The sequence below is a fragment of the Acromyrmex echinatior genome, chromosome 2, assembly GCF_024713525.1.
Source record: "Acromyrmex echinatior isolate Ae372 chromosome 2, ASM2471352v2, whole genome shotgun sequence".
In the NCBI taxonomy this organism is placed as follows: Eukaryota; Metazoa; Arthropoda; class Insecta; order Hymenoptera; family Formicidae; genus Acromyrmex; species Acromyrmex echinatior.
Window position 1 is genome coordinate 1,084,812 of NC_141853.1, and position 24,838 is coordinate 1,109,649.

General features: G+C 33.6%; 1 protein-coding gene across 7 annotated transcripts in view; it reads right to left on the reverse strand.

Moving 5' to 3' along the window:
• Positions 1–24,838, reverse strand: part of Rbp6 (RNA-binding protein 6) — a 748,725-nt gene that overhangs the window by 442,184 nt on the left and 281,703 nt on the right. For all 7 annotated transcript variants that reach the window (XM_087403540.1, XM_087403538.1, XM_087403543.1 and 4 more), the window contains one exon: positions 7,747–7,828. In XM_087403540.1, coding sequence (XP_087259666.1) covers positions 7,747–7,828 — 82 coding nt within the window. The remainder of the gene's footprint in view (positions 1–7,746; positions 7,829–24,838) is intronic.

The window sequence follows — 24,838 nt, forward strand, 5'->3', positions numbered from 1 at the left end:
GGAACATATATCTTTTTCTATCTTAACTTTCTGAAAATATACTAATTAAATTTCATATAAATGTTGTGAACATAATTGCGGATGTCTTAACTAATAATTAAAAGTAATATTAATTAGAAGTATCTCAACAAAGCTTCATTGCCCTTTAAGTGTCTTCAATATTAAAAATAACAAAAATCATCGATCTATTAATAGTTAAAGATTTTAAAGTTATACAAAATTAATTTAAAAAATGTTATTTGAATCGTTTACTTAACAATTTAATGAAATCATTAATATACGAAAAATTACTTCTCTGCAAGATGACATACGTAAATGTCATGTTAGAATATATTGTATACGTTTATTGTTCATAACAAACTGAAAAATCCAAGAAGCAATCTCTAAAAAACGTGTCTTTCAACAACATTAATCTCCCGTAACTATTACGGCAAATTTAATAAATAAGAAAAAAGTTAAGTCTTTTATCTCGTTATTTGTACCGACTGATTTTTATGTGTTAAATGTATCATTTTACGAGCGTGTCTATATCAGACTACGGGAACTGGGTTCAAGCTGGTCGGGCTACGTGTATATCGCGGCTGTGACGTTTCTGTGCCACAACGAGAACTGAGATCGCTAACATCGCTAACTAACGGCGAGTAGATGAGCACCCTCGTGTGCTCGCCCGCTGAGCAGATAAGACTTCGCACCACGGCGCTGGTCACGGATCTTCGCGCTCGCCGCGCGCATCACCTACGCCCATCGCCACCCACGCCCTTCAGGCACCCTGATAAATTACTCAAGACCTCTATCGTCTATCCCGGGCGCACGGTCATGTGCACGGCTATCAGCTAGAGTGCGCCTTATAACATCCGGGAAACGATCGGTACGCGTGACCCGACCACCTTCGGCCGAACCGCATGCCCAGAAAACAGTTCGAAAGTTCTATCTATAAACGCTACTATTATTGCGTGTCGCAATGTATGGAACAATTAATGAGAAGAGTTCTTAACCTCATCAAAATGTACACATCCTGTCTTCCGAATGTTTTTCCAAATTTGTGTTCAGACGTCGCAGATCTCCGTGAATTTTTCATACACTGAGAATCCCATTTGGTTGACTCGATTAATCTCTTGTTTCGATATGAGCAAGCAGATCTTTGATTGGCAATAAAGTGAAATTTGATTATTGTAACATTTTACTTTGTGTTCATCAAAGATAAGTAAAACGTTAGAGTAATCAAATTTTTTGTTTCAACTAAATTATTTTATATTGCATTAACCAAGGATCTGTTTGCCCAATAATAAGACATTGATTGATTCACCCAAATGGGATTCTTAATACTATCATATCTTTCTCTTACATCATGAAATAAAAAAGATCAATTAAAAAGATTTAAAAAAATAGAATCAATAAATGCAGACAAAAAACAAAATTTTATTGGAATTCTAATTGTATTTGAAAATAAGTTTTTCTTCTCATTGATCTTGAAATGGGTATAGATATATGCTTTCATTGCAAATACGACACTTGTCAGGGTGTATAAAAAGACACGAACTCAAAACTCATATAATTTGAAAAACAAAATAGTATGTTATATCTTGTTAGAATGTAGAAACTTTTTGATAATATTTTCGAATGGAAAACGACTAATCGTATAAGCTTGAAGAACAATCAAAAAAGTTATTTTAATAGTCAGTGTTTTAACACCAAGTTTTTAAAATTGCTTTGTGTAAATTATTTCATTAATTAACATAAAAAAGAAAATTATTAACATAATTTAAAATAAAGTATCAGTAGTAAAGCATACTATACAATTCGTGATTTTTTTTTACCAACTTACAGAAAGAATATGAGTTCAAATTTTAAATTTTATTTAATAGACTATTTCAGGGAAACCAAAAATGTTTCAAATATATTATCGAATATATCTCATATTTAAATTCCCAGAAGCAATTTTGTTAATTTTTTCATTGGAATTAAAATTAAACAACTTTTTGTTAATTCTAAAAAATATGATAAATACGACTCGTCCTTTTTCTGTATTCACCGATTTAATAATAATGTTTAAAAATAATTCTATATTGTATTATTGTTAAAAGGACATTTTACTTTGTTGAATTCAAAAAATGCCTGTTTGGAAAAAAATTTTTTAGAGAAAAATAAAAGCAATTAAGATGCAACTTTTACTAAAAATAGATATTTAATGCTTTTTTTGAGATACGCCCCTTAAAATATGAATTGATGACAGCATCAATAAAATATGTGCCCGATTAAGATTCTCAAACTGGATTTATGACTTGCAAGAATTGTCGATTGGTGAATATATGTACAAGAATGATTTTAAATAGCGGCTGATATATTTACGAGATACATAAAGACGAAGGACCTGGATTTCTCTACGACGTTTCCATTTGATGATGCAGAGAGGGGAAGGAGAGGAAAGATCTATTATCTAAGAAAGACCTTAATAATCCCGATTCATAAAACCTAGTCTATCCTGGTACGCCGATACGCCACTGTCGGCCACGAGTGGGTTGATAAAGAATGACGATCGTAAGGGAAGAAAGTTGCACAGCGCTTATCGCCCAATAAATTCTACTTCAGCCAGCATCTGCCTGTCTCTCCCTCTTTCTCTTTCAGAGTTTCCTTCGTTTTCTCGCCTTTCGTGGCGAATCGCGTCTTGCCCCACCTCATGTGCCGCAAAACCCGTGTAATTACCGTCGGCAAGTACCAACTAAATTCTCCCTTAACGACGAGTTACGATCGAATTAACAGATTGCCCCGTCGGAAAGATAGTCTCCTTCGCCTTCTATACACGCCATCATCTTTTATCAGGCCTGTCAATCTTATTTTATATGCTTTCTTATAATTAAGAACTAAAATAAAGAATAAAAATAGACTAGATAAGAAAAGTCAGACTTTTCGATCAAAACGAGGATAATTAATATTCTAAGAATATGGGGTCCAATTTTTCAATTTTAATTTTTCAATTCAAAACAATATTTCTCTTAAACAATTTAAGTCTATTCTTTTTCCATGTTATTTAATAAATTTCACATTCGATTAAAAACAGATTTCTCTTATTAACAGAAATCCTATTAAGATATGTGATGTTTACTTAATTTTTTACTTCTTTTCAACTTCTATCAATTATCTTTATATAATTTGATATCTACAAATTTCAATCAAAAATAATAATTTATTATACCACAGAAATATATTTTACACGTATCGAAGTGTATTCAAGTAAGCGTGGAACTGAAAGGGAAGGTGAAAGGTCTTGATGAAAGCTCGTAACAAATATATCGTGACGAAATTGAGATTAGCTATCGAAGGCAGCAACTTTCTCGCATGGCGAGAGGAAGGCCAAGAGAGAAGAAGATGTGTCGAAATGGTGCAGCGCGGGCTCAAATCGGATAGTTTGTTCATTAGAGATATTTTCCAATGGATGAACGGCAAGAGGCGTTCGAGGGAGCGTGCTCAAAGTGTATTTGTCTTGATAAGTTTGAGGCAGGAAATGAGACTGTCGATAGGGAAGAGGGTCTGTGCTCGTCTTCCTTAAAAGAAGCAAAATCGCCAGAAATGAGAATTTCGATACATTTAATGAGGAATAACGATTGTATAGAAGTATCTTAACAGTCTGGAAGCAATCTTGTACAAGCGAATCCTTCAAAATGTAAATATATCTTGCTAAACATAAACGTCGTATTTATTTAAAAAGTTTTTAACTATTACGCGCACTGACAAAATTCTAACGTATCGCATAAAGGTCAAAATAAAAAAATTAATGGAACAATCAAGCAGAATATTAGAATAAATGTATTGTTTAACTTTAAAAAACAAGCGTTCTCTCTCTCTCTCTCTTTCTCTCTTTGATAGTGGTTTACGGAATTCTACACAAGATTAAATGTATATCCAGTTTGCACAAAATATGGTTTTATAATTTTAGTATTGTGTTAAAAACGATCAATAAAATGAGAAATAAAAAATAAAAAGTTATTACTTTCTAATGCACATTGCACTTTTTTAAAGCGCAATTTCAAGAATAGAAACCTAACTACATCCGAATATTCGCTATTATACATCGATTGCAATCAGAATTTCATTGGTATTGCGACCATTTAGAAAGCTCGTAAAAGGGCGATTGACTCGACTGCATCGCGTTACTTTTATATTCCAAAAGCGCATATAAAAATTAATGTAAATGCAATGGCAGTCAACTCAGCGAACAATAATAGCTTTTAAGCGACAGAGAACATATTCTAAAATTGAAATAATCAACTTCATTGCAGAACTTGAAAGAAGAAGGAAGTAAAACTATTATATCAGAAATTTCTGCTCTAAAACTTTAAAATCTTTAAAAATTAAATTTAATATAAAATCATTAACCATTTCATTTATTGCATAATGAAAATGATCGATCTTATTAAGCATCATTTAAAAAAAAAAATCTTTGAGACATAAGATACAATCAACCGTTTGGATGATAAATTATCTTTAACGAATTTTCATAATTATAAGTATATGCAATGTTGATGTAGAACATACACATTAAATTATCTAATTATTTCTTCGTTCAAATACTTGTTTTTGTATATCCACTGGTAGTCTTGCTTTTATTCGTTGCGAGCAGTTTTATCAAAAATGTTATCGATTTTATACTCCAGCGCAACCAGTAGAAAGAGGATGACAAAGCAAGAGCAAGACAGAATATGGTAAAAGAAGAGAGAGAGAGAGAGAGAGAGAGAGAGATATTTTCGCTCCCGTATCAGTGGGCAAGGCCCGTTTGACCTGGCACACATGCCGCCCATAGATCAACCAGAACCCTTAGGCCGAACCCCACCATGCCACGGGCTAACCATTAATTTACAACCCGCAGAGTAACCCCATACCTCAACCCCTGCATACAGGATTCGCGTCCCCTTGCGGCAGATATGAGCTACGACGTGGCGCTGAGGGATTCAACCGCTCCAGTTCCCGGACGGTCCCTTCTATCTCTCCATTCGGTCTCCTCCACTCGCCATCTCCGTTGCGCCCAACCCTTAAACGATCTCCACCTACCCGAGAAATACCCCGTTTATATCACGACGAAAGAAATTTAAATCTATCGACGGCACATTTCGATTAATCTATAACGATAACTCATGGAGCTCGCGAATCTTGCAACGTAGACTGATTTTGCTGGTAAAATATTATTTGCATCCTTAATGTTCTTCGACTAAATAGATTATCTCCCTAAAGAAATCAGAAAGATTCTTTATATTTTATGATTCAGCACTTACTATTAGTGTAAGAATCTTCATTAATTAATCATCGTATGTGTAATTCGGACTAACAATAAGAAGATACTTCTGTTAATCTCCGAACGCTAAAATCTCAATTTTCGGCCTTTCCTTTCGGCGATGAAACGGACTTACCCAGCTCGACGTGTTCATAACGAGTTCGTCGGTGGAAGGAAGAAAGAATAAAACTCTTAATTGTCAGCGGACTTCAAACTATTCAGGACACGGATGGAAGAAGAGACTTCTGCTCTAGAAGGGAGCAGATTCACAAAAATTCAGAGGAAGAGGGAGAGAGAAAGAAAGTCACGAATAAATGCAAGGAGCCGAAAGGGTGTGGGAAATGCTTTTTGATTTTGCGGGCTTTATTTTCGCTTAATAAGCTGGTGCGAATAGGCCCGGCTGTTGCTTGTGCTTTTTGTAACTCGATGGAAGTAAGTTGTCCCCTGTTTCGTTTTGTTGTCCAGCAGTTCCTTCTCTCCTTCGTGTCCCAATCTCCTACTCCTTCCTCCTCCTCCCGCGGGAATGAAAGGAACGAATAATTAGAGAAGGTTGGCGGGCATGGCCCGAAAGTTTCTGGCCAATTAATTAGACGGAGAAATGCACGGCACAAGAGGTAACCAGCGCATAAGCGCCAGAGACGGCAATTTAAACAGCGACAATTCGACTGCGATTATCACTGCACAAACGTTTTGACGGCGCGCTTTTATAATGTAAAGACTTTAGTGTTGATAATGGCGGATATTAAGGACTTGAATACATAATAGGTCTGTGCACTATGAAATTCATAAAATTTAAAATTAAAAAGATTGAATAGGTAAAATATAATTACATATAGAATAGCTAGAAATAAAGAGATAAATATGAAAAGTATACAGAAAGAAAGATTATGTGTAGAAAAATTCACGATTTAAAGTTGCAAATAGAAAAATATTTCGAAAGAAAGTTTAATTAAAATAAAATGTATAATTGAGAGAGAGATAATCTTTTTTTTTACACGTGTTACTTTTTATATTTACATTCTATTGATTGTACTTTAATTATATAATACTGCAAAAAGTGTAATATAGAACTTTTTACTGTTCTAATTAATGAATCTTTCCTACTTTATTTATAATTGCAAAATACAATAATCATTTCTATATTTCTGATGTTTTCTAATGTATATTATTTTCTAATGTATATTATTTCTGAAGTATTCATAAGTGTATAAGCAAGTTTCACGCATTTGAGTTGTATCTATCGCTGTATATAACTCATTCATTTCTAGGAAAATGGAAATCAAGATTAAAGCAATAAAATGGAAAATATCTGAAACCATCATATCGAATAATCGCAGGGACTTATTTACGTTTAAAATGCCTTTCCATTACGTTTCAATAATGATACCTATAGTTTTACGCACTGACAAGTCACGCTCTGTGTCGATCTTACAATAATAAAATATCAGCTTTACATTCGATGGGCGATAAGACGCACGCGCTTCCCTTTCACACCAGGGTATACTGTATATAACGGCTGGACGCACCCCTTCGACCCTCCTACCAGTCCCTCTTCTTTCGACCCTCGTCGTCGGACTCGCCCCTCGTTTCCTCCACTTAAAAACCGGTAATTACTCTGATGCTGGTGTGCTCTGGCATTTACCATCCGCTTCGGTGTTACTCTGTTTTCTGCTTAACAGCGACACTCGACCCGAAACTCGATTTTCGCAGCACGCTATATATCATTGCATTATACTGCGCATTAGTCCTCGTGATGTGAACAACGCAGTGAATTAATTTTACAGCGAATATCAAAAACGCTACTATAAGCATCTTCGCAACACATTAGTTACTCCACATAAAACATTTTGGGTCGTACAATTTTGTTTAAACGCATTTCTTTTGAAAAATTATTATAAAAAGTTATTGCATCATAACTGTTATCATATTATTAAAAATAATCTACATCACTCTCTTTTAAGATTATCTCATTATACCTTAGAAATATTATTAATTTTGATAGTTATAAGTTTCCCTGCTATAAATATTATTTGTTATAATTTTCTTTCATTTCCTATGTGAATAAAACAAGAAAAATAAATAAATCAGGTCCATAGCCTATCGATCAGTATACTTTTTAGCAAAGCCTTCGCATGTCAACCATATTCACGTTTTCGGCGTTTAGTAACCAAAATAAAGAATAATGAAATATAATGAAAATTTCCGGAAGAGTGACACGTGGCTGTGACATTATGAAATTTTACGAGTACATTTGAATGTATACCAGATTATTCATATGTGAAGATGTACCTGATATATATTTTCTAACAGATGTTCATAGATAGATCAAATCAATATTTGTAAGAAATATATAAATCTTTCAATTTTTAGAAACAATCAAAAAATAGAAATAATAAAAAATCCATCAAAATTAATAAAAAAAAAATAAGGTAATTTAGTCCTGCTATATACAATATGCATGCATATCTTACATTACTTACCTTGATCGTCGTGTGGTGGGATCTTTCATAACCATAACCTCTGTGATGTCTCCGTACTTGGTGAAATACTCCCTGAGGCTCTCTAAAATAATAAAACCACTTGATTAGTTTTGGCACAATAGGAAATTATTATATAAGTGTTTTCAACATCATATAAAAAAACTATTAAAATACAGATATATTTCAATGTTATATTTCTCTTATCATAGTATAAAATATATAATTATATCATTCTCGTTCAAAAAAGCATTATTTTCATCGCAATACGTATTCGCCTTTTTTTATAAAAGTGTTTTTTTTTTAATGCAAATATATGTCAGGCATAATGTGACATCGCGACGGAAATCCAAATTATCCCTTCGCATAGACATATGTCAACCAAAGTTAGAGCTGAAGGTAACACAGAAGATCACTGACGCTAATTGGAATTAGTAGATAACAACACGAGTCGACACTTCGGAGCGTAATCCTCGTAGCCTGATAAACGTGGTGCGTGCGTCCAAAGTAAAGCTTTAGCTTAATACAACCTAGCTTTGATGGTAGCTAATTCTACACATTGTGCACCTGCTATGACGAGTTTGCTCAACGACCGTTTTCCGTTAAGTAAATAGATGGTAATAAAATTATATAATAGTTTTATATAATGTACAATAAAAATAAAAAAAACCAATAATAATTAAATTAAAGTTACAACTATTAATAAATCAAAATAACTGTTCTTTATCCTTATTCTAGCCAATTTTTTTACCAGAAAAATAACACCGTTATTAACATGAAACAAATTCAAATAAAAGTATCATAAAAACGATCCATACGTTATAAAAACAAATCTATAGACTATGATGTTTAATTATCAAACAGAGCCAGAAATTAGAACACTGATATCTTTTTTTACATAGTGAACAACAAAAAGAAAAAAAAATTGTACCCAGTGTCTCTTTCCTTTTTTACTTTTTAGTTGGCTGAGAAATTATCCAATCGCACACGTGCCATACGATCAATGCGACCGATGTAACCAATGTAGAGCTTCCTCGCTTCTCTTCACCAGGGACACCCCCTTGACCCTTTTCGTAGGTTTATAGCGAAAAGCTGAACACTGGCGACGGGCCAGCATGGCCGCGCTCCAAATACGTCTTACACCTTATCTAATTATACGCTGTTTCATCCAGTCCACTTTAAAGACTTCGTAATGTTCAGCGGTTACTTGTCTGTGCGATCGCGGATGAGATTTAATAAATCTACAACATGATTTTATGATAGGCTGCGACAAAAATTAATATGTAAACTTTTGCTTTTTCATATTAGTGCATTTTTAATGAAAAACTTCTGGAGAAAACTTACTTTATATTGTTATTTTTGATATAACACAAATATAATTCTTTTTTAATTAATATAGCTTTTCAATTCACGGAATTATAATTAAAAGCTTGAGTTAAAATAATGTCAAATATTGAAATTTAAAAAGTTATAAAAAATGTTATAACTGCATATCTGTCATATCTGTTAATAAAAATGCAATAAAGATCGTTCAAAGAATACGAAATAAAAGAAAGAAAAATACCAAATTGGTAAGAACAGTTGCATTAAATAAGGTGTCATTCTATCCTTGTTTTATGTCTAATAAACAACAAAGATAGAATGATAGAACGCTAATAGCATTTCCACGAACGCAATAGAAGTATAAATCTTAATTATTATTTTCCAATGCAAAATGTGAGTGAATGAACTACAATCGAAAGCTTGAGTGTTTGATAATTATTATTGGGGTGCGGAAAATACGAGATAACTGGACTTGCAAATTCAGCGCACGGCATTAATCAATGAATTATTGGTATCTCCAAGTCATTAGCCACCGAGCACCACCTGTTTGGTAACGAGCCCCGCGCATAAATTACACCCGGCCTCTGCACTGTTAATTAGTGGCACCAAGTCGGAATTCTTAAGGAAGCGATACAGCGAGAACCTGTTATCAACCCCACGCTGGCTAATGTTCGTTTCATGACGAAACATTTAAAAGACAATTAGGCTAGACCAGAGACATTGACGTTGCCGTTTATTACGCCATCATCCCTCTTGAAAATAAGATTTTGTTAATAAAAAAGAGCATTATCGAAGCATGCTGTTGAATTGCTTCTTAATGGATTTGTAATTTGTATTTAATTCAAAGAACTTTTTTAAAGGACAAAAAAACCAGACCTTTGAGTTTGCAAGTATTATTCAAATCTTGGAAATTCGTACGCAAAGAGCGAAAGGACAATGACTAATTGCATTTTCCCCCCATTTAAAATTTTTATTAAATATAAAGAAAAGGCTAATAAATTCTTTAATAACTGAGAGGAAGGTCATCGATACTATTTTATTTTAAGATAATGTTTCCTAAACGAAAACTAAAAATAAAACTTTAGGAACATAAATACGACTAGAAAATGTCATCTATCAGGTATAATAATATAACAGTTTTTATAATATTCGTTTTGGCATAATTAAGTTTTCCGTAAAATAAGCAATGAACGTCTGATAAAATGGGCTCCAAAATGAGCTGACATAGTAGATGTAATGCCACAAATTTATTTCTTTTTCTTTCACTGGTTATCTGTACAAAATGCTTACAAGTAAATGTATATAAGATTTTCCTAAAACCTTTTCACTTTTATATAAAACGTTTTTCGTTCACACATGTATATACCATCTTAACTGACGAAAAAGAATTTATGTACATATTTTGTACTGTTCTTTTTTTTGCAAGACGCAAACAGTGTAATGCAATAGTTTTATATAAAGTTAACTTATGGTTTATCAGGTCTATCTTACAACAGGTATGCCAGTTTACGCTGCACCCCGATTTTATATTTAAAACCACATTATGAAAAAATACGAAAAAAAATATAAATAAAACTGATTTAAGGAAACGACAAACATGTAAAATAATATAATATTATCAATAATTATAAGTAATTATCAATAATATAGTCACTATTTAAACTACGCAATTGCAAAAGAAAATCGTAAAAATTTTATTTTCGCATTTGTATAATTCGTTTTTAGCTAATTTTGTATAGAAACAAGCCACAAATATATTAGGTGTTGGAATTAATTCGTAGCGTTTTACAAGTGATGGGAAGTACTTTCATTAATGTATTTTTTAATGCTCATGTGAAATAAATAACATTCTTTCATTAAAAACGCTACGAATTAATTCCAACACCTAATATGAATTATGAGTTTGTATTGTATTTAACCTCAATTTTGTTGAAAACCTGGCATTAATTAGGCCAATTCTGCGACCGGATTCGTTTTTAGTAAACAAAAGTCCATCGGAAAACACTTCGTTTATTCAATTCTCCAAACAAGATCTATTTTTGTATAACTGTGTTATGAGTGCTAGAAATATTTTTAATTAAAAAAATGTCTATTTTCTTTCCAAAGAATTTTTACTGTTTAAAATATTTATATATTTTTCTATTATTCACGTATGAAAACATATTTCAAACATGCTTTAAACTGCTTTAAAAGTTGCTTAATCGAGGTTTTTAATCATATTTTTTTATAATACTATTTAAAGCATGTTTGAAGTATTAAAAACATATTTAGAAAGAAACACAGTATTTTATTATAAAAAAAAACATTATTCTTTACTTTATTAAATCTGTTAAAAACGTAGGTTTTTCAAAATATGTTTTTTTGTTTTCACAACAGATCTTGAATATTTTTAAAACTCATTAACGTCACTTTACAACAAAAATGTAGCTAAAAGGGAGAGTATGCTCTTGTTTATTGAACAGGTTTGTCGATTCTCCCTTAATTTGTCCCGAGTCGGATTGATGGAAGCAATTTCGTCGTTCTCGCGAAAAGACGCCCTTAAAACATGGTCGCGATCCGCCGAAATTTACGGCTATCATTTCCTTAATTGTTCTCCGGCACAACTTATTTTTCACGCGCGGCCCTCGATCGTCTCGCATTCTCATCTCAGTCGTTCCAGTCGCTCAAAAGATAGCCGCTCGTACCTTGGCCCTTTGCCGGTGACGCGACTAGAGCTTACTCAGTCCCGAGCTCTTCCTTGCTTCAAATGGCAACAAACGGAAGCTGGAGCGATACGTTGTCGACTTGGAATAAAGAAGTGCTCGAGGGAAATGGAATGTTTACTTGTAACTTTCTTTAACTTTTCTCTCAAGAATGCAGTAATTTATAGCGTTGAAAACGCAAAGACTGCAGTTCATTTGTTATAGTAACAGTAGGTTGATTAGCTAAGTATTGTACAAATAAAATAAACAGAAAAAGACAAATCACATTTTTTTTAGTAGTACATGTAAAGCTTGTAATATATCCTTTAACTGCCAGCTACACATCTCGTTTTAAAGTCTTAATTTACATGTCTAGGTCTAAGTCATCCACGACATTTTTGACTGGTTCTGTAATTATTACAACGGAAAATATTTTCTTTTTGGTAATTATGTAGTATGAGGGACTACTCTCCAATAACTTTGACTTTGACATATGTTGTTAAGATCATGTGCAACGGCTAAAATTTGTCCAAGGTGACTCGAGTCATGACCTTGATAACATATGTCAAGGTCATTAGAGAATAATCCTCTATAGTGCATAATTAATTTCTTTTTTTTTTTTTAATGAAATGCCAGAATATATGTAGGTATAGAATCGGGATATCAAAACATAAAAAGGTTTTAGTAATAATTGAAAAAGTTATACTAAAAAATGTTAAAGAATAATTTATGAAAAAAGTGCAATAATCAATTGTTCTTCAAAAATCATATCTTTATGATAAAAAAAAGATACAGATAAAAATAAGTAGTGTTTTGAAAAGAAGAAAACGTGAACTCTTTAAGAAAACAAATGTTATATTGATTTATTCCAAAAATATAATTATTTGCACGACTGAAATGGGATCATTTTTATATATGTTCGGAAAAATGATATAAGAGGTATGTCGAGTATTTTCTTTTAAAAGAAATGCAATAAAAATATTTTATTAAATATATAATGATTTTGACACTATTTATTCACAATTTTATAACTCCGAGAAAATAGAACGATCCTTTCATCAAGATGCCTCTTTTGCAAAAATGTTTTTTTTACAATAAATATATGTTTTAATTATAAGAAGAGACAACACATATACTTGAATACAGCACTAATAAACAGGCACTTACTAAAACCGAAGTTTCATTTTCTGCAAAAATCTGTCGAATTTACATTTAACGGGTCCAAGTCACCCAAGCCAAACTTTTATTTTATCACGATTAGCTTTAAGTTAACGACGAAACAATTGCATTACGGCAATCTACAAAGAAAAGTTCCAAGTTTTTTTACTCCCTCATTTCAGCTTTGCAATATTAATTAACCGTACCAAAATAACGGCAGACTAAAATTTTCATCCGCATTCAAAATGACCCACTCATGTAGATGAGGGTTAATAACCTAATATGTAAATAATAAATAAATATTTTCAATGGTATCTTTTTATGACACAGCAAAACTTAAAGTTCTATTTGGAATAGAGGAAGAAATTACAGGACATTAAAGAGTTTACGAGCGGTGAATTTGCCGAAGTGGCATGCATTGTATTGCGTTTTGCATTGGTAATGTGCCAACCAACAGTTTTCTTCGGCAAAAGAATGCTGCGTCTTTGCCGAGTTTGCAAACTTACGTTTTATATATCTTAACGTAATATGCAGTTGTTTGTATATAATACGTTTATACCACGTTTTCACAAATATAAAATACGTATTTCAGATTTGAAGAGATCCAGATACATTACATGTTTATGTTAATATTCATAAAAATATAGTTTAAAAGTGATTCTAAATTCATCTCTACACTAAATCTATATTTTATAATATTAGTTAATTGGTAATCTTTCGAAAAAGATTCATATATTGTTAGTATTGGAAAAACAATTGATAATAAACTATTTTAGTACACACAGAATCGGTAATAAATTTGTCGTTTGTATTTCAATTATTTTTAATCTTTCAACTTAATAGCAGACTTTGTTGAAACTGTCGGTTAAACTTTTTTGGTTGAAAGTTTCACCGATATATACAATTCTGAACAGATCGAGGTGCTAGAAGTCTCAATAGCTTTCAAAGAATTGCCCAAAGAGCGGAGTTAATCCGGAACTTCTTCCTTACTTCCAAATCTGTGGATGTTGATGCAATCCTTACTCGCTTTAGACCTCTTCATTCTCTCTCCAGACCTTTCGTCTCACATCATGCCGCATCATGCTTCGAGCATATTGGTCCTCATACCATGAGGAAGCTGCAGAACTGACTATCCATGCAGTAGTCAATGGCGGAAGAAGAGACGGCGAGGTGGCGGGCTCCATTCAAATGAGATTCAACGCTAGAGAGGAATCTCGGAAGAGATGCCAGGAGGCTGAAGAGGTAGCAGGAGACGCTATGGAAGGGGGGCAAGGCAAGCACGGTGCACGCTGGCCTCTGCTCGAGTGTTTTTCTATTCAGAGAAGACTCGCATAAAGTCCTATATACCGAGTTCTATCCTATCCTATCTCCCGGATCCCCTAGGAGCCAGGGAGGATACAGGATGAGAGAGGTGAAGGGGCGGTTCTCTCCCATTCCAGAGAGCCGTTCATTGAAACGAATGGCCTTGTCCGCCTCTTCCTCCTCGTCCCTTCGTCTTCTCTATCTTCCTTCCCGCTCCCATCTCGTCTTCGCAGTCTTCCCATTTCTCTCTCTCTCTCTCTCTCTCTCTCTCTCTCTCTCTCTCTCCCCCTCCTTCCTTCTTCCTGCTATCCTATCCCTGACCCTCGAACATACCTCTCCTCCTTCTCTTTCCGATCTCCAGCCTCACTTCTTTCTTCGCTTCTTCCTCGAGTTACGCCTCTCGCGAATCTGCCAGGATTACTTATCCTTCGCCAAAGGACGCTCAAGGTTCAACCTAAAGCATCATTTGAATAAACGCGGAGTTACTGCGCGCCTGCTCCCGGCAGGCAGAAACGAACGGGTGAGAAATAGAGTCTCTAGCGTGCGTCCCATGACTATATTAATGACGTCGTGATACCTTCGAAGCAAAAAGAGAACTCCTCGCTCTCTATTATCTACGGGATGAGATTCCTGTCACCAAGGATGTCACATCTTCGGCAACGGGTCATGATACTCATGCATCGTTTCGCTGTTATAGCGACGCCGACACGTCGAGGCAAAGAGAATTCTAATTTGATGTACTATAATCGCGTATAGCGAAATTCTTGCTACTCCTTGGAACGTAACTGATATTATCATTTTATAATAATATCAGATATTAATAATGATAGCTAATAATAAGAGCGCATGATTTGATGGTTTTTGATTGTATAAGTATTGCAGTAAAAACTACAAAGACGCAAGGACATTTTGAAGAATAGCAACTTTTCCAAACATTAAAAACGGAAAAAGTTTCTAAAGTTACAGCAATTTTAACAAATCGATAAGAAAAAGGGAATGAGTCACCTGCAATTATAAAATATATTAACAAATAACACATAGCCATTTTTAAAGCTTAAATTCTTTCTAAAGTTAATTAACATAAAAAAAAAGTTATTTAACTAAAGCTATGAAACAATAACTCTAAGATCGATATGTATATCAATTATATCGATAGCGATTTTTTATTGTACATCGAAAAGAAAAGTTAAATGTTATCAATGTAATTTCATTTTCATTTTTTTCACGCCAAAGACACAGACAAATTTTTAAAATAGATTAGTTAAAACATGTACTTACACTTCATATTACTCGATCAGATTTAAACAATTCGTCGATCGGTTTAATAATAAGCTCAAACCATTCACTCCAAATAAATTTAGGTTATTCCCCTTTTCTTAATTTATTCGAAGCAATATAAAATATAACAAATAATATCCGCTATTTTCATTCCTCATGCGCAAATCATGTAAGTTACCTCTAAAAAAACATTATGAAACTCATATTAAGTCAATAATAAATCTCTATTTCTGTACTCGAGCGTACCAAAATTAGTGACGAACACTCAGCGACCTATCCGTAAATACGAAGCTCACGCGCACCATCGATAAATGTGACACAGCGGTGCTGTCAAAGACGTTACGCAGATGCATATAAATACGTCTTTGCATGAATTATCGAATAAACATTGCAAATGGCAATTAAAATTTCAAATGTTATATTAAGACGTATGACATGTTCTCCAGTATATATTGAATATTATTAATGATATATGAATATATATACATATATATATATATATATATATAATGTCAATACATATTGTTATTATTATTAATGCTGTTGATATATCATCAAAATAAATTTAAATCAATATTTTAATTCAACACTTCCTTATCAAATTATCAATGCTGAAAAAACTCTCTCTCTCTCAACAAATGTCAATTTTTAGTATTACAGAAACTTTTATGGGGGATATATTATATTATTGTTATTTTTATTAATACGTATTGTATATATGAGTAATATGACTTTTGATATACAGATCAATGTAATAGACACACGTTCAGTAATTGTTCAATTGTCCTAACAATAAGCAAAGATTAAACGTGATGAATTTATTTCATTAAACAAGAGAAATATAACCAATTGAAGTTCCATTAGCGAGTCAATAGAATAAATTTTTCATTCATCAAATAACCCTTAAACTGCCATTAATATCGTTAAGCTTCAAAATATCATAATTACTGATCAATGCTATCATCAATCTAGCATTAAAATACTAAATTTCCCATTAGATCATTAGTAATATTATTAATATTTAATGTAAAACTATATTAATTATCACATGGAGAGGAGTCTAATGAAGGGCTGCGCATGTGACGCGCATGTGATCAAATTTCCACGACCTGCCGCATTTGAGATCAGGTTCAACAAACTCCTCGGCCAGAGCAACAATCGTACGATGCAGCGTTATGCACATTGAGTAAATAAATAAATATCGCATTGGCTGCTGCATGAAATTTTCCCGTCCCCACGTTCCCGGGGGACAAGACGCCGCGGACCGGAACGCTTGCGTCTCCTACTTCGAGCTGCTCTCGCGTGCCGGCGTCTATTTTGGCGAACGTACCAACGTTCCAAAAAGATCGTGCCGTCTATCCGTCGTGACTGTCTTCTTGCGCAGCGACGAGCCATTAACGGTAACGTAAGCGTACACTTGGGTCCGGCTGGAATCGTAGCGTGCCGATCGGACGAGTCGCGAGGGAATCGGACGTACAGCTTGGTAGAGAGGGAACCAATTCCAAATTGCTATGGTTCTTTTTGGGGGACAAATCGGAAACTTTTTTTTTTCTTTCGTTTGGACGACTGATTTCGTACATCATTGATAAATCAACTTAAGTATCGCACTCAAATATTAGATTAACGTTACGTGAATGTCAAAGAATATGTACAAAGATATTATACATACGCAAGGATTGTTACTATGTACAATTCGCTACAAATTTGTGAGAATAATGTCAAATAATACGATTACAAGTTAAAACAGCGAAATGACCATATAAAAATTAGTCGATTAGATTACACTTTAGATCAGTTATATATTTTTTCATATAATGAAAAGCTTCAATAAATTGAGTTAATTTTAATTCTCTTATTATTGCGATTGCAAGTAATCTTTAATTTTGACAAATTTAAAAATTAAAAATATTTAATTCTCAGATTATACAGGATTAACTTGAATTGGCATAGCAAAGTAACGGGTGCCACGAAGGGGATGGTAATAGACGGTGGGTTGATTGTCTACGCGCGTAGAGCAGGGGGTGAGACGTAAGAAGGTCGACATAATCTGGAGCCTACCTGGCTGCTAGCCAATCCCGCTTTCAGGATTCGTGATAGTGCCGTAGTTGATGCATAGTGAGAGAGATGCACATAACAAGAGAATGATAGAGTGAGAAAGCGAGGAAACGAGAGAGAGAAAGAGACAGAGAGGAAGGGCAGAGAAGGGAGAGAGAGAGAGAGAGAGAGAGAGAGAGAGAGAGAGAGAGAATGTATAGTTGGTGCATAGTAGGCACTCGGCAGGCGCACAGCACTCCGCCCCTCTTCCATCCACTCGATCGTATGGGCGCCCGCATTGCAGCTATGGCCCACCATCCTAATGATGGCAACCACGCAGGTACAACTACTCTTGCTACCCTCTTTCTTCGTCCCTCTTTGAGCTACCCTTCCTCATAGTTCCTTCCCTCTTCCCTTCCCCCCACAAGACTCACTCGGGCTCTTTGTCGCTAGACCTCGGTTTTCTGCTGACACTTTGCTGCGAAGCGTCGCTGCGCTTTCGCTGACCGCGACTTATTTTCTTGATGGCACTTCCCCCGTTCTTGAAAATACTCCCGCTTCCGCCTCTCTTGATCTTTATTTCACGTCACTGGGAGTTTTGATCGAGCCTAGCGACAAGCTTATGGCTGACGGTGATTAAGTTAACAAATAGCACTCGCAACATTCAGGATAAAATAGGCGAGGGTGTACAAAGAGAAATCTGAGTTTCAGATTTATAGCTGAATACAATCTCGATATGAGAATCTTGCGGTAACTTGATGAAACCATTGTCTTAATATATCTGTCATGTGTACGTATGACTACTTTATTTTTCAGTTACAAAATGTTTGTTTAAAAATAAATAAGATAAATGTATGCTTTAAATAAATTTTAAGAGTCCATAAATAAATAAATAAGTTCTTCTTTTAAAATTTTATTTCTAATATTTCAGATGTAGAATATTAAATATTTACGACAAATAATAACAAAATATAGATCACGTACTGAAAAAAATTCTAGTAATAGTTATTCAATAGATATTACTAAACATAATAATACCAAATGGTTGATTATATTATTATGTTCGGTAATATTTACTAAATATTTATATAGAGAAATAAAATTATTTTTTATTATATTAATCGAACATTTGATTTGCATTATAATATTTCACTCAATACTTGGTAACTACTACCTCTTTTCAATGTGATCAAATGTCTCCTTTTCTCATAAAACTCTGCTGTTCGACTTTAGGATCAATAATATCTGACCGCTGCCTAGCGAAGGTTAATTCCATTCGTAATAAGGCGGATAAGCGCCGGGACGACTCCGCGAGATCGGGAAATCGACGATGCAGCGACTCGGAGAAGCTTTGGAGAGCGCAAGAAGAGCGAGCCAGCGGAGAAACGAGACAGAGTTCCATTCTTGTTACTCCCAGCGACATCTTTAATTCATCGAATGCGGATTGCGGACTGAATCCCTGATGAGCTTTATTCCACATCCGCGCGTTCGAACTATCGGACTCGATGAGAGATTCTCATACGATAATACCTATCGCTAAGCCACTGTTCCACTGTCTTCCTTATACTGTGCCTCCACTTATTCCTTCATCCGTCGCTGTCCAATGTCTCTCTCTTTCCCGCTTCAGGCCCGTGTACCTGAGCCTTCGCAACTAGTGCTGCCCACTTAAAAAGCTCTCGCTGCAAGCTTTTTCGTTTTCGGCTCTGTCTCGTCCCGATCCACTTCGGCTTCCACTTCCGCGTCGCTCAACTCCTTCCAATCTCGGGCCCTCAATCCTTTCTCAGGTTTCTCGCGGTAAATCGCGTGGAAAACTAGCCGGTGAAGATTCTCCCTTCCCAGACTCTATTTCCCACCTCCTTTAGATCGTCCGATCGCCGATTCTCTTCCGTTCGTTTGTCTCACAGCTGGGCGCTACCAAGAATTGCGTCCACTTTCTGATAGCAACTCCGGTCTACATCGATTTATTTTTTGCCAACACGGCTACGTCTGGAAATAATTCAATTCCCCGTTGATTTACTCTATTAATTCTTTCTATAAAAATATCGAATAATTTGATATATACGAAGAAGTGACATTTCGACACATTAAAACACTCTATGAGCGAAATATAAAAACCTTTATCTTTCTATCTCAAAAAGAAAAGCAAAAAATTGGATTTGAAATATCAATCGAATGTGAATTATAGAACAATTATATGGATAGGTAAATAGTTAAGTGATTACATAACACTACAGTTCTTGAGTTATAAACGACTGGAAGTATTTTAACAAATTATAGATATAAATAAATAAGATATAAATAAGTCGAAAATCTCTATTTAAATCCAAATTTTATTTTAATAATATTTTATCTAGTCAGCTATTTAAACGAATATCTTAAAGCTAAATGTTCAAGCTGATTGATTAAACGTTATGTTATTTAGCACAGTTTTCCTATTTTCAAGATTAATGTTTCGACTCTAAAAGAGAAAAGCTTAAATTACCTTTCAGTTAAGATAAAGTCACTTGACTGAAGAATAAACTCTCCTTCTTTGCATTCTGAAATTCTTAGTTACGATAGGTTCCGGGAGTACATGCAGAGCAATTGGAATTTCTAATCTGACTTTAATGACAGCGTCGTCCAAAAAGAGACAAAATTTTCGCAAAGAGCATTCGATATCGTATTTACTTTAATACAATCCCGTAAAAGTTCTTTTTAAAAAGATTTTATTTCTTTAAATTCTCCAACCTTCTTGCCGGATCGATCACCAATAGCGCAGTAATCAGAAATCCAACAAGCGTCTTCTCATGATCGTGTCTGATCTCTTAAATTTTTAATCGTCCCTCGGCTTGCTACTCACCTCGGCTACGCTGTCAGATCTCGTATTAAATGATGATTTCGTTTTCGACAACATATTGCACCAAATCACCTCAAAATCACCAAACAGAAAATGGAAGAGAAGTAGTGAATAGTGAGTTTAAAGAAGGATACATAAGAAAGAAAGGAAAAGAGAACGAAAAAGAAAGAAGGAGAAACGAAAGTGTATATTATTTGATGTACTTGATGCGATATTTATATTTGTATTATAAAACCGAACGTATGATAATAACAATAAATTTAAAAATACTCGTTAATTAAATTAGTAAATATTAAAATCGTTAATTATAAATTAGTAAATGTTTAAATAATACAAATCAAACGGATAAGCAAATAGTTACAAAACATTATATTCTGTTTCTTCAAACTGTAAAAAAAGTATGATGCCAGATATGGAAGAAAGAAAGGAAGAAAAGACAGACGGACGGTCACGATTGCAAAGAGTCTTCGTGCCAAGGCCGCCTTAATAATTCAAATCTCTCAGTACTCGAAAAATTGAATTTAATAATTCAGCCCAATAGGAAACCCCGGTCGGTTACGAACCGGCGGAACCCGATCAAAAATGCAATATCCAGCTCGATTTCTTAATCCGATTTCAGTGGCGTGCGCCTTGGTCGACGGCGCGCTCAACCCTTTCTTCCCTTTCACTGAGAGATATTCGTTTCGTTCGTCGAAGAAACGCGCAAAAGTGATCGCGAAATACACGATGAAGGTATAAATATCGGACATGCCTCTACAGTTATAGCGTTACGTATAACGCTCGCATAAAATCACATTCAAGCCTTACAAAGCCGGTTCTAGTTGGTTTGCTTTGGCCTCCCATTTGTCAGCGCGGAATGTAGGGCGTTCTAATAAATGCTGCGAATACTTAATCGAGAAACGCACGCGGTGATCATGAAGCATCCATTTATCTAGTCAAGAGACAGTACCTTCTCTCGTCTTTAATTTTCTCTGCATATCCATACATTTGTTTTTTTTTAACTTCTGCTTTCAGAGTATTAACTTGATGCACTGTTCATTGTTATTAGTCTCTTTATTTAATTTTGATTATCATAGAAAGTTTTTCCCGTCGATTGCGGATTCTTTGACGCATTGAAATCGACTGATTGAGCTGTTTGCTTTCAAAGTGGCGTAAATAAAAGTTCGAAACGCGATAAATTCAAGTAACGTACAAATACAAATCGATGTGAGCATTTTTCAAACTTGTGAGTTGCGCTACTTTAAAACTAAACGGCTCAATACGATCCCGGCTTTCGCTTCAATTTCTATAGCAATACTCATCGAAAAAGTTCGGCGCCAATCGACTTTCTACGTTTACACTTCTATCCAGCTTAAAATAAGAAAATTCGAATAAAGGAAGCTGTATATTACCGCTGAAACTCGTCGTGCTTTCGGCAAAAGGCAATCGATAGTTTGCAGGTAGAAAGTATATGCGCGATGTAATTCATTCCGTTTGTTCAAAGAGAATCCCCACTTGATACTCTGTTATCTGGAGACAGACTTTATGGACATCGCGTATATTTGTATGTAATTCACCTGTCTACTGACAAATAATGGAAACTGCGCTTTTGAATTATGACGCAGACAAGCGAGATGCGCAATGCAATAGATTGCGATTTATTATCGAAGACTAGATGCCCAATCGCGACGTCGTTGTTACGACGAGGAAGAGTAGAAAGCAGAAAGATGGGAACTCGTGCGTAGACAGGCGAGTTAACCTCCGTTAACCCTTGTCTGTTGAATTCAATATTGATGACGTCAAACTGTATCACTTATAGCTACAAATGTCCGAGCAAACCGTGCGAAAATGTACGAGACAAAAAAGCGACTAATATTTTAACCCATTAGACGAGATATGATTTCATATATATAAAATTATTGTTAAATTTCTCTTCTTTATTTGCCTTCAGTCCATTTATTTCCTTTTTTTCCACGAAATTTCTAGAATGCAAAATTATGTAAAACAATTCAATATTTAAAGATCAGTTATTTTTTAACTTACGTTTAAATATTGAATTGTTTTTCATTGTATTCTTTGAAATTATTTGGAGAAGAGCCAGAATTCTATTAATTATACCGAAGTTTAAAAAGTAGAATCTATCTTTTTACAATTTATTATAAAAAACTATAACAAAAATAGACCAATCGTAATTATTTTTTAAATATTAATAAAGTAACATCTCTTCGCAGAGTAAAAAAGCATATCAAAATTTTATAATTGACTTATTTAGAATAATTTTATAAAAATAATATAAAAGTAAATTATATTTTTTCTATATATTTTCTTAGTGATTATTTATCCTATACTTTAATTGTGTCAATTATTTGATATTATATTTGTACATTGATATATAACAAATAAGAATTTAAAACCTATAACGGTCGAAACTGGATCTTAGATGCTTAAATAATTTCTATATGAATTTATGAATCCTATTAGAAAGATGTTAATGTGCGGAATACCAATTCGGCGCGCAATTCAAATGACAACGTATTTAGTATTATATATAAATTCATAGAGAAATTATTTAAATCTCTAAGATCCAGCTTCGACTGTTTTTTTTATTTATTTGTCTATTCATTTATTTATTTATTTATTTTTATTTACTTATTTATTTATTTATTCATTTATTTATTTATTAAAATAAAAAATTAGAATAAAATTTCAATAGGAAAAATACATACTAAGCGCGAGGAATTCCATGGCATGCTACGCTTCTGCGTACTGGGACTGCGCGCTATCTAATTGATCAATTTTAATCGTTAATAACTCGGTAAATCTGAGCCTAAAGTGGAAAAGGAACTTTTAGTTCAAAATTTTATCCTCTTTCACTCCTAGAAATATTAATTAAGAGTGATCGGACATCCTGTATACATAAATTAAATTAACGAGAAAAAAAATATATCTTTTTTAATCAGCCTCTCGATTCAAAAGCTTCCATTTCATGCAAAAAGAACATTTCTAAATTTTTATCAAAAAATATTAAGATTTAAAGGTACTGAACGATTTTTAAATCAAAGTTTCGATTTTCCTTAATGCACTTAGATTTAATGCAAAAATAGTTTAATCCGGATTTTAGATGTGGTATATATATATGTTTTTTTGGTCACTGAACACGATGCAACTGTTCATTATCTCTACGATATACGCCTAAATACAAGCCAATTAATGTGAAAAAAATGATCAAATTTTGAATTCAAGGTCGATTTTTGTAAGGTTCCAAACGTTCAAATGGATCGTTACTCCCCTCAAACTGTAGATCTGTTCACCTAGAATAAGATCCAGAGTTTCGGAAATTTTCCAGAATCTCCAGCAAGGTCTTTGAAAGTTGCATTTAACTAGATTATAAAACATTTTTAAAGGATAAAAAAAATTTTTACAAGTTCTAAAATATTCTAAAATATTGTATATCACTTTGGACGTCCTCAAATCAAATGTCTCAATTTGACAATAAAAGCTCTTTATTAAAAAATGAAATGAGCACATAATATAAAAAAAATATGATTTAATTAATTAAAATAAACTACATATTATGTACAATAATATATTTTTTTATTATGTATTCATTTCATTTTCTAATAAAGAACTTTTATTGTCAAATTGAGACATACAAACCACAAAACGATATATTTTAGAACTTGTAAAAAAATTTTTCTATCCTTAAAAACATTTTATAATCCAGTTAAATGCAACTTTTAAAAATTCTGTAAGAAATCCCGGAAAAATTCTAACTGGAGAAAGAAAACAAATTTTCTCAGGAAATTTCTAATTTCAGGTAATGAGTAACGACTCATTTAAACACTTGAAACCTTGCTAAAATCAATCTTGAACTTGAAACTTGGTCATTTTTTCACATTAATCGGGCCATATTTCTTAAGGCGTATATCATAGAGCTAAATAAATTATTGTATCATGTTCAGGGACTAAAAAAACATATAGTACTACATTAAAATTCCTTTAAGCCATATATATATATATATATATATATATACATACATGTGTATATATAAATTGAATGTAAGATCAATTTTATAAATAATTTAGATTTTCCAAATAGAATTTAAAATCGTTAACATTAATGTTATCTTACGTCGGATAATTCGTCGATATATGCGTTCATAATAATTCGAAGGTATTTTAACGAGAGTTAAAATGACCTATCAATGCCAGAGTATATTGGTAAGATGTCCAAACATAGATCGTTTATAATTAGTAGCTTAGGGGCGGTCTTAGTGTTCTACGTCACTATGCGAAGGACTTGCCTACATTTATTAGTCGCAAAAATAAACGAAATCATGCCAAGCGCACTTATTGTTGGGTAACGAGTCTTCTTCGAGGTCTTCTGTCATCTATTGAGACCGTAATAATATGCTCCTCGGCCAACTTGATTAATTCTTTGATTTCATACGATTACTTAAATATTTATTCAAGAATTTTTTTAAAACTATAGTATTTTTTATTC